This window comes from Cyprinus carpio, chromosome A12, assembly GCF_018340385.1.
Source record: "Cyprinus carpio isolate SPL01 chromosome A12, ASM1834038v1, whole genome shotgun sequence".
NCBI lineage: Eukaryota > Metazoa > Chordata > Actinopteri > Cypriniformes > Cyprinidae > Cyprinus > Cyprinus carpio.
The window spans coordinates 26,043,996-26,056,374 of record NC_056583.1 but is presented as its reverse complement, the minus strand read 5'-3'; the positions used below and the strand labels follow the sequence as shown (position 1 = coordinate 26,056,374).

General features: G+C 31.7%; 1 protein-coding gene across 3 annotated transcripts; it reads left to right on the top strand.

The window, feature by feature from the left end:
- The first annotated feature begins 512 nt into the window (after positions 1-512).
- tex47 (testis expressed 47) lies at positions 513-8,559 on the top strand. 3 transcript variants are annotated; one of them, XM_042768205.1, is made up of 8 exons: positions 1,576-1,938; positions 3,049-3,121; positions 3,236-3,339; positions 4,564-4,622; positions 5,460-5,670; positions 7,315-7,471; positions 7,972-8,030; positions 8,279-8,559. In XM_042768205.1, exons 1-7 carry the CDS (start codon positions 1,846-1,848, stop codon positions 8,007-8,009), a joined length of 735 nt encoding a protein of 244 aa, XP_042624139.1. In that variant the 5' UTR covers positions 1,576-1,845; the 3' UTR covers positions 8,010-8,030; positions 8,279-8,559. The 3 variants fall into 3 exon arrangements, with proteins under 3 accessions (XP_042624140.1, XP_042624139.1, XP_042624136.1); XM_042768206.1 differs by lacking the exons at positions 1,576-1,938; positions 7,972-8,030 and adding an exon at positions 513-653 and having other exon boundaries at positions 8,279-8,554; XM_042768202.1 differs by lacking the exon at positions 7,972-8,030 and having other exon boundaries at positions 1,577-1,938; positions 8,279-8,545.
- Positions 8,560-12,379: the final 3,820 nt, after the last annotated feature.

Genomic DNA, 12,379 nt, shown 5'->3' with positions numbered 1-12,379 from the left:
GTGTGAAAATCTGTACTTCTGTTTTAAAATCTTCATTTGTCATTCAAACATAATGCACATAATAACTTTTGCAAAAACGTAGTTCATAGACAAAATTTTAGACATATAATCCAAAAAAAAAAAAAAGGGGTAAAGGGTAAGGAAGCATTTTTCATTGTTTGTTCATGGTAACTAATGTTAACAAAAGGAACCGTATTATAAAGTGTTGCCAAAAATGATCAATACAATCATCTCTCATTTTTATAGCACAAGAAGGATTTATTAAAATTGTTTTATGGGTATGTTATGTGTGTATAGATAATGTTGCAAGCAGACAGAAAACAGAAATGAGTACATTAACAGCTCAGTCAGAAATGATCTTTGTATCAATTGTCTTTTTTTTTCTTTTTTTTGTTTCTCATGGCACCTATATACTGCATAACCTACACAAACGTACAGTCTATATAGGTGTGTTCGACTCAGAAGTGCTTCCTAAGCACTGTTCCCTTGAAAGAGAGCTTCAGAAGGGTGCAGGACTGTCCAGGGCTGCTGTTGCTTAGTAACCAGTGTAAACACACACAGCAGTCATGGCTTCACGGGATCTGGACGCAGAGTTTGTCAGATCGGAGTCTCTGTTCATCCGGCTGATGGAGAAACACAGGACTGGCAGAAAGGTTTGTCATGCTCGCACATTCACTGAAGGAGGAGCGGCTCAGATTTCTCCTCATCAAAGGTTGCTTGGTTACACTGCATTCAGAGCAGAAGTACACACTAGGCCTACAACACACTTCAGCTCTGTGTGTCTTCAAATCCAGGCACTTTTGTGTCCCAGGGGGGATTTTCATCAGAACTCACCGATTTAGCAAGAACTTTATGTATTGGAAACAATTTTTCTTTGCTACTTTATAAATGTATTTAAATATAGATTTTATTTAACCTTTTTCACCCTTGTGTCAGATCAGTGTTGCTACTGTTAACTCAAAAAAAAAAAAGAATCATGCGTCTCCAAAAAAAAAATTAATTGGAATACAGCCGAAATAAAACAAAATACAAATAATTTAAATAAAAAAAATTAAAAATTAAATGAAAGTGCTAAAATTACTAAAATACAAAAATCTACATAGAAAAAAATCAAATCAAACAAAATATAAATATCAGACAAAAAACTTACACTTAAAAAAAATGTTGCCTTGGCAAAAAAATAAAATAAAAAAATAAAAAAATATATATACATATATATATATATATATTATAGAAGTGCAAAAACTACTAAAACTAAACTAAAATTATTTAGCAAAAAAGCTAAAGTAAAACAAAATATAATTGCTGAAATTATATATTCTATATATGTTGCCAAACTAAATGAAATGAAGTTGAAATACTAAAATGACTAAAGCCAAATTAAAAATCAATTAAAGTACATAACAAAATTACTAAAAAAAAAATTTCTATAATGTTATATAAAGAAAACTGAAGGAGCACTTTCCCCTTATAATCTTTAAATTATTAGAATGAATTTTAAAAACATTATTACTCACAATTTTCTAAACAAAGAGTGAAATAAAAGAAAAATATTAGAGTATTTTAATGGTGCAGCATTTCCAATAATGCAGTAATTCTGTAATTAACGTACATAAATGCTAGCTTTCGAATGAGTCTCAGTGAGACAAAAGAGTTTGCTCCAAAAAAACGCTTCCATCACAGAATGAATAGTGCTTTCATGATGGTTCAGGGGGGAAAAAGAATTGATGTAATTTGCATGGCTTGAATTTCCCCGGGGCAGGAGCTCACGTCTCCTGGAGATTAACATGGAGCAGGTAAACAGTGAGGGAGGGTTAGTTAGCACCAGACGGACAGAAGAGCAGCATGGAGAGAGACACGCAGAGCTCCAGTACAGCAGCAGACCATGAGAACGGCTCCAGTCTGTTCCACCGCCGGCTGACGCACCGCAGAGAGCTGGTCAGTGCAGACAATCATAGATCTGTTTTCAGAATGTAAACTCAAGTCATTCAGGGCAACTGTTCAAAACTAAGCTTCTTGAGAAAACTGCAGGGAGTTTAAGAAAAAAAATATAAATAAAATATATATATATATATATATATATATATATATATATATATATATATAGTTACATTTTAAGTTACATAACTTTTTTATTTTTAGAATTGTTACATTTTAATGTGTTCATTTTAATTATATATATATATTGTTACATTTACATAATGTTTTATTTAGGAAAATAATCATGCAAGTTGAAGTAAAAAAAAAAGACTAAAACTGAAACAGAAATAAATTAAAGTGTGGAAGCTTGTTTATCACTCTGGATAAAAAAATAAAAAAAAAAAAAAAAAAAAAACAGGTAATTGTGACTGTTTATCTAACAATTCTGATGTTTTCTCAGAACTGCAAGATATAAACTCAGAATTGTAAGAAGAAGAAAAAAGTCACAATTACCTTTTTTAGCTTCCATAATAATTACTAAAACTAAAACTGAAATCAAAAGAAATAACAGCTATGTAGAAATAATTGATATATATATATATATATATATATATATATATATATATATATATATATATATATAATTGCAATAAAAATAGAACACGCACTAAAAAAGCTTTTTTTATTTTTAATTTTAATTTTTAATTTTATTTGTTTACCTGAACTGTGAACACTTGAATGTGTTGATAAATTGATACATTACTGAAATATTACCTTAAAATCTCATTTGAACTTCAAGAAAATATTTTAGCTCAAAGGGCTAAAACTGTAGCTCAAAATCCATATGATTTTAAAAATGATTCTAGTTGTAAAATAAGCTTTATTGTCTCTTTAATTAGTTTTTTCTAAGTGTTAATAAAATATTGGGATTTTTTTTTTCATAAGAACTAAAAACAAATAATGTAAATGTACAACTTGTATTGTTTATTTCAATGAGCTGTTCCTTTAGATTCATGAAGTCAAATGCTCTGTGTATCCAGTCAACAGCGCAAACAAATGCTGAGTGTTTCTCATATTCGTCAGTCACTCAGCAGGTTTGTCTTTTATCACTTCCTGTCTCTCCTGCAGAAGTTCCTGTTACACAGGCTGACTGTGATTGGCCGTCTGTCCTGCGGAGCGGCTGACAGGAGGACTGTGGGAGGTCCGTCTGAGCGTCTCAGATTTCTGATTAAAGGGTTTAGAGTGTCATTACAATCCAGACCCAGACCTGAAAAGTTCAGTTTTAAAATAACCTCTGGTATGTGTTGTGTGTCAGATCACTTCGAGAGGCTGATTCTCAGTCTGCAGAGGTTCCGAGCGGGTGAAGACGTCACCGGTCTCCTGCTGCTTTACCCTCAACACGTGCTGCTCGTCATCGAGGTGCTTCATCTGCAGTCCACAGTGTGTGCATCAGTTACTCAGCCTCATGCTTCACTCCCATGACTTTCTGCCTCTGTGGAACATAAACAGAACATTCATGCAAGTTTTTGCAACTAAAACTGAAACAAAAATAAAGTATGGAAGCTTGTTTCTGCCATGGGATTAAAAAAAAAAAGGTAATTGCAACTTTTTATCTTACAATTCAGACTTTTTCTCAGATGCCATGAGATAAAAAATGGGGGAGTTTTGTAACTCTCAGAAAGTTAAAGGTACAAAAGGTGTGCCTTTTGAAAAGGTACCGCCCCAGTGACAACTTTTGTACCTTTTTTCTGAGAGTGTATAAAATTGCAGTTCTGTGAAGAAAGTCAGAATTGTGAGCTAAAAACTAATTGCAATTTAAAATAAAAACATTGCAATTTAATTTTTTATTCCTGGTAAAAAAAAAAAAAAAACAGAATTGCAAGACGCAAATGCAGAATTAGAATTAAAAGTAAAAGTAAAATTTACTTAAAAAAATTAAACTGCGAGATAAAAAGCTGCAGTTGCCTTTTTAAAATAATCTTTTTGTTGGGGAAAAAAACTTCCAGAATTTCTAAAACTGAAATAAAAATACATTAAAGGTTTATAGAAATATTACAGGGAACATGTAACAATTATTTTTTTTATTATATCTTATTAAAATAAATGTTATATTTTTTATAAAAATGACAAATGCATTTAATAAAAATTACTAAAACTTAAATTGAAACTGAAAATATCAAAAATAAAAGCTAATTCAAAATATAAATAAATACCATAATATATCAATAATACTAAAATTATAAGTTCGTTCCATCTTAAAAAATATTACTACACTTACAATTACCAAAAATAAAATTGAAAAAAAAAAAAAAAAAAAAAAAAAAAAAAAAAAAAACATTTCATTGTGCACCATTTCCAATCAAGCTGTGATTTTGCCAAATCATGCAAAAAAAAAAAAAAAGTATGAAAATATTACTTACATTACATAAATGCTAGAGAGCTTCCAGTTTTCCGCATTATAAACATCTAAACTTTAGTTTCCCACAGAAGAAAGAAAGTCTTACAGGTTTGCAGTGACATGAGAGTGAGTAAACGATGCATCATATTCCTAAATCTGGAATACTGTAGGTCAGGAGCGTCTCCTCATATAAACAGATGCAGTGATTGTAAAATATTAATCCAGAAATATCCTTCATGCACTAGTGTTCGACTGAAGCTCTGCTGTCTGTCCTGCAAGACCTGCGACACATGGAGGAGAACAGGTGATTATTAATCAACAACACCCATGATTCTCTGCTGCACTGCTAATAAAGCTGTCTGAAATCATTCATTCTTCCCGAGATAGTGAATGCCAATTAGTGCACTACAGGGAAAGAGTGAGTGACTGTAATTTAGATTTAGATACATCTGCAAGACAAAAAAAAAAAGAAAAAAAAAAAAATATATATATATATATATATATATATTATATATATCAGGGTTATTATAGTTCACTAAAACTAAAATCATAAAAAAACTGTTACTTAAAATTAAATAAATAAATTAAATATAATTAAATACTAGCTAGTTACTAAGGCAACATTTCCCATTTTAATTTAGTTTAACTTGATATACTAAAATAAGTAAAACTAAAATTGAAATAAAAAATAATAAAAACGATATAGACATATCAACAAAACAAAAACTACAAAAAAATTATAAAATGCAATTGAAAAAAAAATACATAAATAAAAACTATACTATAGTATAATTTTTAGATACTTTTTTTTAATCAAAAAATGTTAATAACATTTATTTTTATTTTTATTATTATTATTTTTTACATAAACCCTTTGTATTTGTAATATGTGGTTCCTCCTTATCTGGATGTCTTGTTATATAAATATATTGTTTGTGTTGTTTAAAAAATGAGCAAGCTGCATTACTTTTGTTATTATTATTTTTTGTTAATTAAAAAAAATTATAGTATATTTAAATATAGTTATTTAATTGTTTTAGTGCATTTATTAAAGACTTGATGATTTATTCCAGTACCTTACAGGAAAAGTGTAGGAATGTCAGATGTGTCTGTAATGCAGAAGCACCTCTCTGCCCCGCAGCGGTCCGATCCTGGAGCCCCGGATCCTGCTGGTGTCCCACGACCTTCCCAGCAGACTCTTCCAGCTCTGGAGCTACAAGCTGCTGGACGAGTCTGACAGCCAGCGGACGCTCGTCTCAGATGAACAGAGCCTGGAGAGACTCGTGAGAGACACTCTTCATCAGATCCTGCGGCTCGGACGACACCTGCTCAACAAAACACAACAGATCACGGTAGAAAAACTCTACATTTGTGCTTTGTCTCTCCTAAAGTTCCCCAGGAGTAATAAGAGTATGACTAAATAGATGAAAAATAGAGCTATAGAATTATTGTGAACATATTTGGTCTGATGAGAAATGTTTGAGTTCAAATTAAGATCTTTGACTTTTGATGAATATCAGCATATTCAAACCTAGAATTATAAACTATGAACATAAGAGAATTGTGAACTCCCACCAGCACTATATTTATAGTGACAAAGAGGAATAATATCACTGGACTCACGTAATCACCTATATGGCAAAATATATTTTAAATAAATGTTAAGTTTATGTTTTAAATAGTGAAGCTCAATTACATATATTTTTTAAATTGAAAATATATTTTGTTTAAATCTTCATACACCAAAATGAATTTCAAAATAAGAAAATATAACTAAATAAATGATAAAATAATACAATAAAATAAAAATTTATGTCCATGTATATTTATATCTATTTTAAATATATTTTAAAAAATATAAAAAATAAAATGACTATAAATAATAATAATTAATATTAATATAATAATAATATTAATAAAAATAATTTCTGTAATACTTTTAAAACATTTTAGGAAAATATTTGTGTCCATTTTTTGTATATATATATAAATTTATATATATATATTATATATATATATATATATATATATATATATATATATATATATATTATATATATTATATATATTTTGTATTTTTTGTATTTTTTTTTTAATTGGGAGATTGCGTTATAGTTATGTTTTTGTGATATGGTTATTTTATTTTTTGTTAGATGAATGTGTTTTTGTTATGTTATGGTATGGTGGTTGTTATTATGATGAATTTTCGATGTGATAATTCTATAAGTTTCACACTAAACCAATACCAACAAAGAAAACTGATATCGTTGGAATTACTTTCAGGTGATTATTTCCAGCTTATTATAAACAGACGTTATCGTGCGTTGGTGTGGACGCTGAAAATATCTTTATCGTTAAAGTTATCGTTCTTGGTGTGAAAGGGCCTTTATTGATGGTTTGGACGCTAGTTATCATTATAGTTATCTTACAACTGAATGTTTTGCCAGTGTAATCTTCCAGGATCAGTACTTTACTGACGTTCTTTCATACAGTAATGAACATAACACACCATTTTTTAATAGGCAATATCACAAACCCGATATTGTCAGTGAACGAAAGACGTTTCGGGTGTTATTACCCAGAGAGCACATACATCTGCAAGAAGTCTGTTAAAGATCGCTTCATCTGGAAAGCATCTGCTGTGTGCAAACATCTGATAAATGTCTTTAAAACATCAGTTTTTTTTCAAACATCTTAAAGACATCTTATAAACGTCTGTTTGACATCTGATAGGAAACATCCTGTAGACGTATTGCAGATGAGCAAACACTCTAAAAAATACATCTTGCAGATGTCAAATACAGGCTATGGATCCCTGATAGCACATGTACATCACAGAAAAGTCTATTTTACATCTGCAAGACATGCTACACAGCAGATGCTTTCCAGATAAGGCGATGTTTAACAGATGTCTTGCAGACGTACCTGTGCTCTCTGGGATGTTTTACTACTCACTCCAGTGGTGAACAATTCTGGAGATCTGTGTGTTTGAACAGGGATCTAAAGTGATTCCTGATGAAGTGCTGAAGGAGGCATCAGATGCGGTTCCTCCGCAGGCCGCGGTGAGTCGTCTGCTCCAGATGGAGGCGCTGTTGAGTCCCGCGCGCTACATCAGCACGTATCATTCACCGCTACACCATCGCCTGGACTCCGGTAACACACCTTACGCAAAGAGACAGTCCACCCAAAAATTAAAATCGTCATCGTTTGCTCGCTCTCAAGGTATGAGTTTCTTTCTTCTGTTGAACACAAAAGAAGATATTTTGAAGAATGTTGGTAACCAAACAGTGGACGGTAGCCATTGAGTAGTTTCTTTACAATGGAAGTCAATGGCTACCGTCAACTGTTTGCTGAGTAAAAGATGACAGAATTTTTATTTTTGGGTGAACTGTCCCATTAAAGCTCTTAAACTGTCTTTTCTTTTTCTGTATATGACATCAGTATATTATTTAAAATACAGAGTATTTATATGTCATGGTTTTTTTCTTAATTATTCTTTAAATGCAATCATTTTTATATTGTAGCTAATGTAGTAAATACTCTATTACAGCAATGAGAATCAATAGTGTTTCTGCATAGTCATTTAGAGGTAAACAAATAGCATGAGTTTGTTGTTTCCTGAACGTGTTGTTTTGTGCATCTGATCGTTTAAGGACATGTTTTCGGGAGTTTTCGTCCCACCACAGTGTAGGTTTGGAGTTAGGGTCAGGAGGTAGGTCTTGTTTGATCCTCTGCAGTGCATGCAAACATCAGAGTGAATCTAGAGACCGCATGCATGCATGAGAACTGGACTGCATTCACCGGTTTATGATGTTTAATAAACCGATAATAATAAATTATTATTATTCTTTCTTCATACATCTCTTCTAACCAACAACCAAATCTATGAATGTTTCCATGAAACTACAACATTGATATATTCTTTAATAACTAATTTTAAGTTTTTGTGTATTTTGACAGAATCCGTGTGGCCTGCAGTGGAACATCTTCAGATCGTTTGAACAACTTTATACATTTAAACATTTTCTACTTTATACCTCAAAAAGGTTTGGTCATGATTGAAGGCTCTGCATTAAAAAAAAATATATATTTTAATGCATTAATTAATGGACTTTATAATGCATTGCATGATCTTATGACCACAATTTTAATTAATTGTTACACCTTTACACAGTATAATGTATTAAAATATGTGACAAACAACCAAGTTATATTGCATAAATATTATAATGCATTTAACTTTGCAATTATATATAATGCATAGTATACTATGAACATTATGAATACCTTTGAAATGCATTATACATAAACTTAAAACTGACCTAGTTTATTTTTTAATACATGGTCTTATTGCGAATGATTCATCAGTTATTCCAAATAAATAAATCTTTGTCTTCATAATCTTTCAGCACTTTGTGATTTTATAACTTGCTTTGTCTCTGAAACAACTTTTCTTTTTAGAAGACATAGATAGATAAGAATAAGATAGATTAGATTTGCCAAAACCAAATAGATATCGAGTTGTTTTAGTAAACAAACTTTCAGCTCTGACTTTATTCTGGTGTATATATATATATATATACACTTACCTCCATCACATCGATTCCTGATTTTTAACCTCAGAAATATGTCATATTTCAGAAGCAAACAGACTGGAATAAAGTGCATGTACAAATGTAAGTAATTAAAAATGATTTATTTTATTGTCAAGATCACATTCTGATGAAGGATGTTGTTCTTTAAGCTTCATGAGACTTTGAACATCCCGTCTCAAATTATTCCAGTTTTCCATTTAAAACACATTTTGACACACAGGGCCTCTTCATAAAAAACAACAAAATGTAAAATATCATTCTCTGAGGAAATGACGCTCCGTTTATTTGGCCCCAGAAACAGACAGAACGCAATAACAGTATGACGGTGAAAGAGCATGCAGCATTAAAAACTCCAGCACACAGATATACACACGGTGTCTGCGGCGGTTTGTGTGGTTATTGAGTCATTAACTAGTCTGCTAAGTGATTCTGATCAGATATACATGAGACAGTGAGGAAAGAAGTTATTTAAGAGCTTGTGAGTGACGGCGCTGAGTTCAGTCTAATGTAGAGACAAGTCTTACTGTGTGTTGTGTTCAGACTCTAAAAGTCAATTATTTTCACTTAGAGTTGGTGATTTTAAACTTTCATTGGAAATGCGTGACTCAAAGGAATAGTTCAGCAAAAATTATCATTTGCTGAAAATGTGCTCACTCCGAGATTAGTATGAGTTTGTTACTTCATCAGGTTTGTAGAAATGTAGCACTGCATCAGTGTTTCAGCAATGGATGCTCTGCAGTGAATGGGTGCCGTCAGAATGGAGAGTCCAAACAGCTGATAAAAACATCACAATAATCCACAAGTAATCCACAGCACTCCAGTCCATCAGTTAACATCTGGAGAAGACAAAAGATTAAACACATCCAGCATTAAGATGGATTATTGTGATGTTTTTATCAGCTGTTTGGACTCTCATTCCGACGGCACCCATTCACTGTAGAGCATCCATTGCTGAGACACTGATGCAGTGCTACATTTCTACAAACCTGATGAAGAAACAAACCCATCCTGATCTGGGATGAACTGAGGATGAGCACATTTAAATTTTTGGGTGAACTATTGCTTTAAAGTTTCTTAGTCGCAAATCACCATTAGGAGGAGGATGCATGCGATCTACAGAAGTCTGAGCGCTTGATATAGTCTCTAATAGCAGCTGATATTGAGGGCTGGAGTATCTGCATTACTTCTTTTTTTTTGCCAAAAAACTATAATAGCATGTATTAAAAGTGTTTCAAATTGAGATACATTGTAGGTAATGAATGCAAAGCATGCGGCAGATTCACAAACATCTAGTTAAGACATCAGAGCATCTTTACGATAATCCAGACTGATCCCCAAAACACATTCCCACATTTCCCGACCGTTTTGTGTTTGCTCATTACATATTTAGGCTAATTATGATTTTAGCTACCAATATCAGGTCAGTTCAACACATTAGATTGCGTTTGCAACACTGCCTTAAACCTGTTAAACTTCTTCAATGGGCTTCTGTCAATAACACTCTCATATAAAAATGGGCTCCAGCCAACAAAACTGCAAAACCAGCATATCAAGATACAGAAAACAAGCCTATTCAGATCCACAAACATATGAAAGTTCATCTTCTCTGCGCTCCTGACAGATCTGCTCTCATCCGCTAAAATCAGAGCGTTTATAGCTGCGAAAATGCAGAGTTTATAGACTCTTTACACGTCGCATTTCAGTTTCACTACACCGTTTCCCTGATCTACTGATATTCCTCTGCATTAATGTGTCACCTGAAGTCAAATTTTGTTTAAGATGGTCAAACAGAAGCATTAAACGGAGACGAAATCCATAAAGACTGATGATAACTTACCCAACACACACACAAATCATCAGACATTCAGGAGGTTTTTAACTCAACATGACCTTCTTTACTATTTATTTTTCTCCTGTTTAATTCACAACGTCACATCATGGAGATAACACGGGTTTCATGTTGACTTTAAAGTATGGTCGGCGTTTGGATGGGGTTTTACAGACGCTCGAGGTAAAGAGGTAAAAGTGTGACTTCGGTTTAATCTCTGTCGCAATCCGGATCTCTTTCAGTTCGTCTGTGCGTCTGATTCTTCAGCAAACGCACTTGATCTTCCTGTTATCAGAGACCTTCACAGGAACCACGGCGATTCACACTCCAGCATTGTGTCTGAAGCAAAAATAACATTGTCTGTAAATATACATATATGTGTTTATATAGAGAGAGAGAGAGACTGGTAAATATTTGACCTTTGCTTCTATAGACTATATACAGCGGAGAGTGAACAGCATTTACACATGCTAATACTTACAGAGTTTGTGATGTATTATTCATATCATATTAATCAACAACCTTCATCTGTCAGTAAGGGTCCCCAAATCATGGAAAACATGTAAATATCAGGGAACTGTAACCCTCAGATGCATGATGTGTCTATTAGAAAAGACATTTTAATCATTTAAGGCGGGACAGACGATGATCTTTGACATTTATTCCTAATTCCTCTTTATTTGTCATTGCATTTTTTTATTTATGATGCACCATATCTGCTACTATGTTATATTGCAGTACACAGATGTGCGTATATATATATATATATATATATATATATATATATATATATATATATATATATATATATATATATAATTTAAAAATACAAGATTATATTTGTTGGAGTTGAATGATGATGTTTGTTTAGAATCATTGATGCATTTTTTTAATATACTGATTCACTAGTTAATGCATCCAAAGGGTTAAAATGTGATTTCCAGGTCTGGAAAAATTCATGGAAATTATTCCTAAAAGCTTAAAAGCTAAATGAATATCTGAATGAATATATATATATATATATATATATATATATATATATATATATATATATATATATATATATATATATATATATATATATATATATATATATATATTTCTAAAAATCCATATCCAGTAATTGGTCAAAAGGAATAGAAATCCTGATTCCAAAATATCCGGGTGAAATGATGATAAACACATTCACGAAAAAAATTCTTCTCACTAAACATATAGTCATATTAATGTTAATATACATAATTTATATCTGTTTTATATTTGATATTTTCTGTGATTTGATACTTTATGTATTATCTTTCAGTACAAACATGCTTTATTTTATCCAGCATTCATTCACACTGAGGGTCCGTTCACACACAGCACTTTAAAAACAAACAGTTTTTTAAGTTCTGATGTCAAATTTTTAAATTTACTAAACTGTTCAAAAGTTTGGGGTCAGTAAGATTTTTATTAAATAGATTAAAAGTGACAGTAAAGACATTTATAATGTTACGAAACATTTCTGTTTTTTATTTTTTGTGTGAACTATCCCTTTAAATTGATCAAAAGTGACAGTGAAGACGTTTAAAATTGAGTTTCCACAAAAATATTGTGCAGCACAACTGTGTTCAACATTGATAATAATCAGAAATGTTT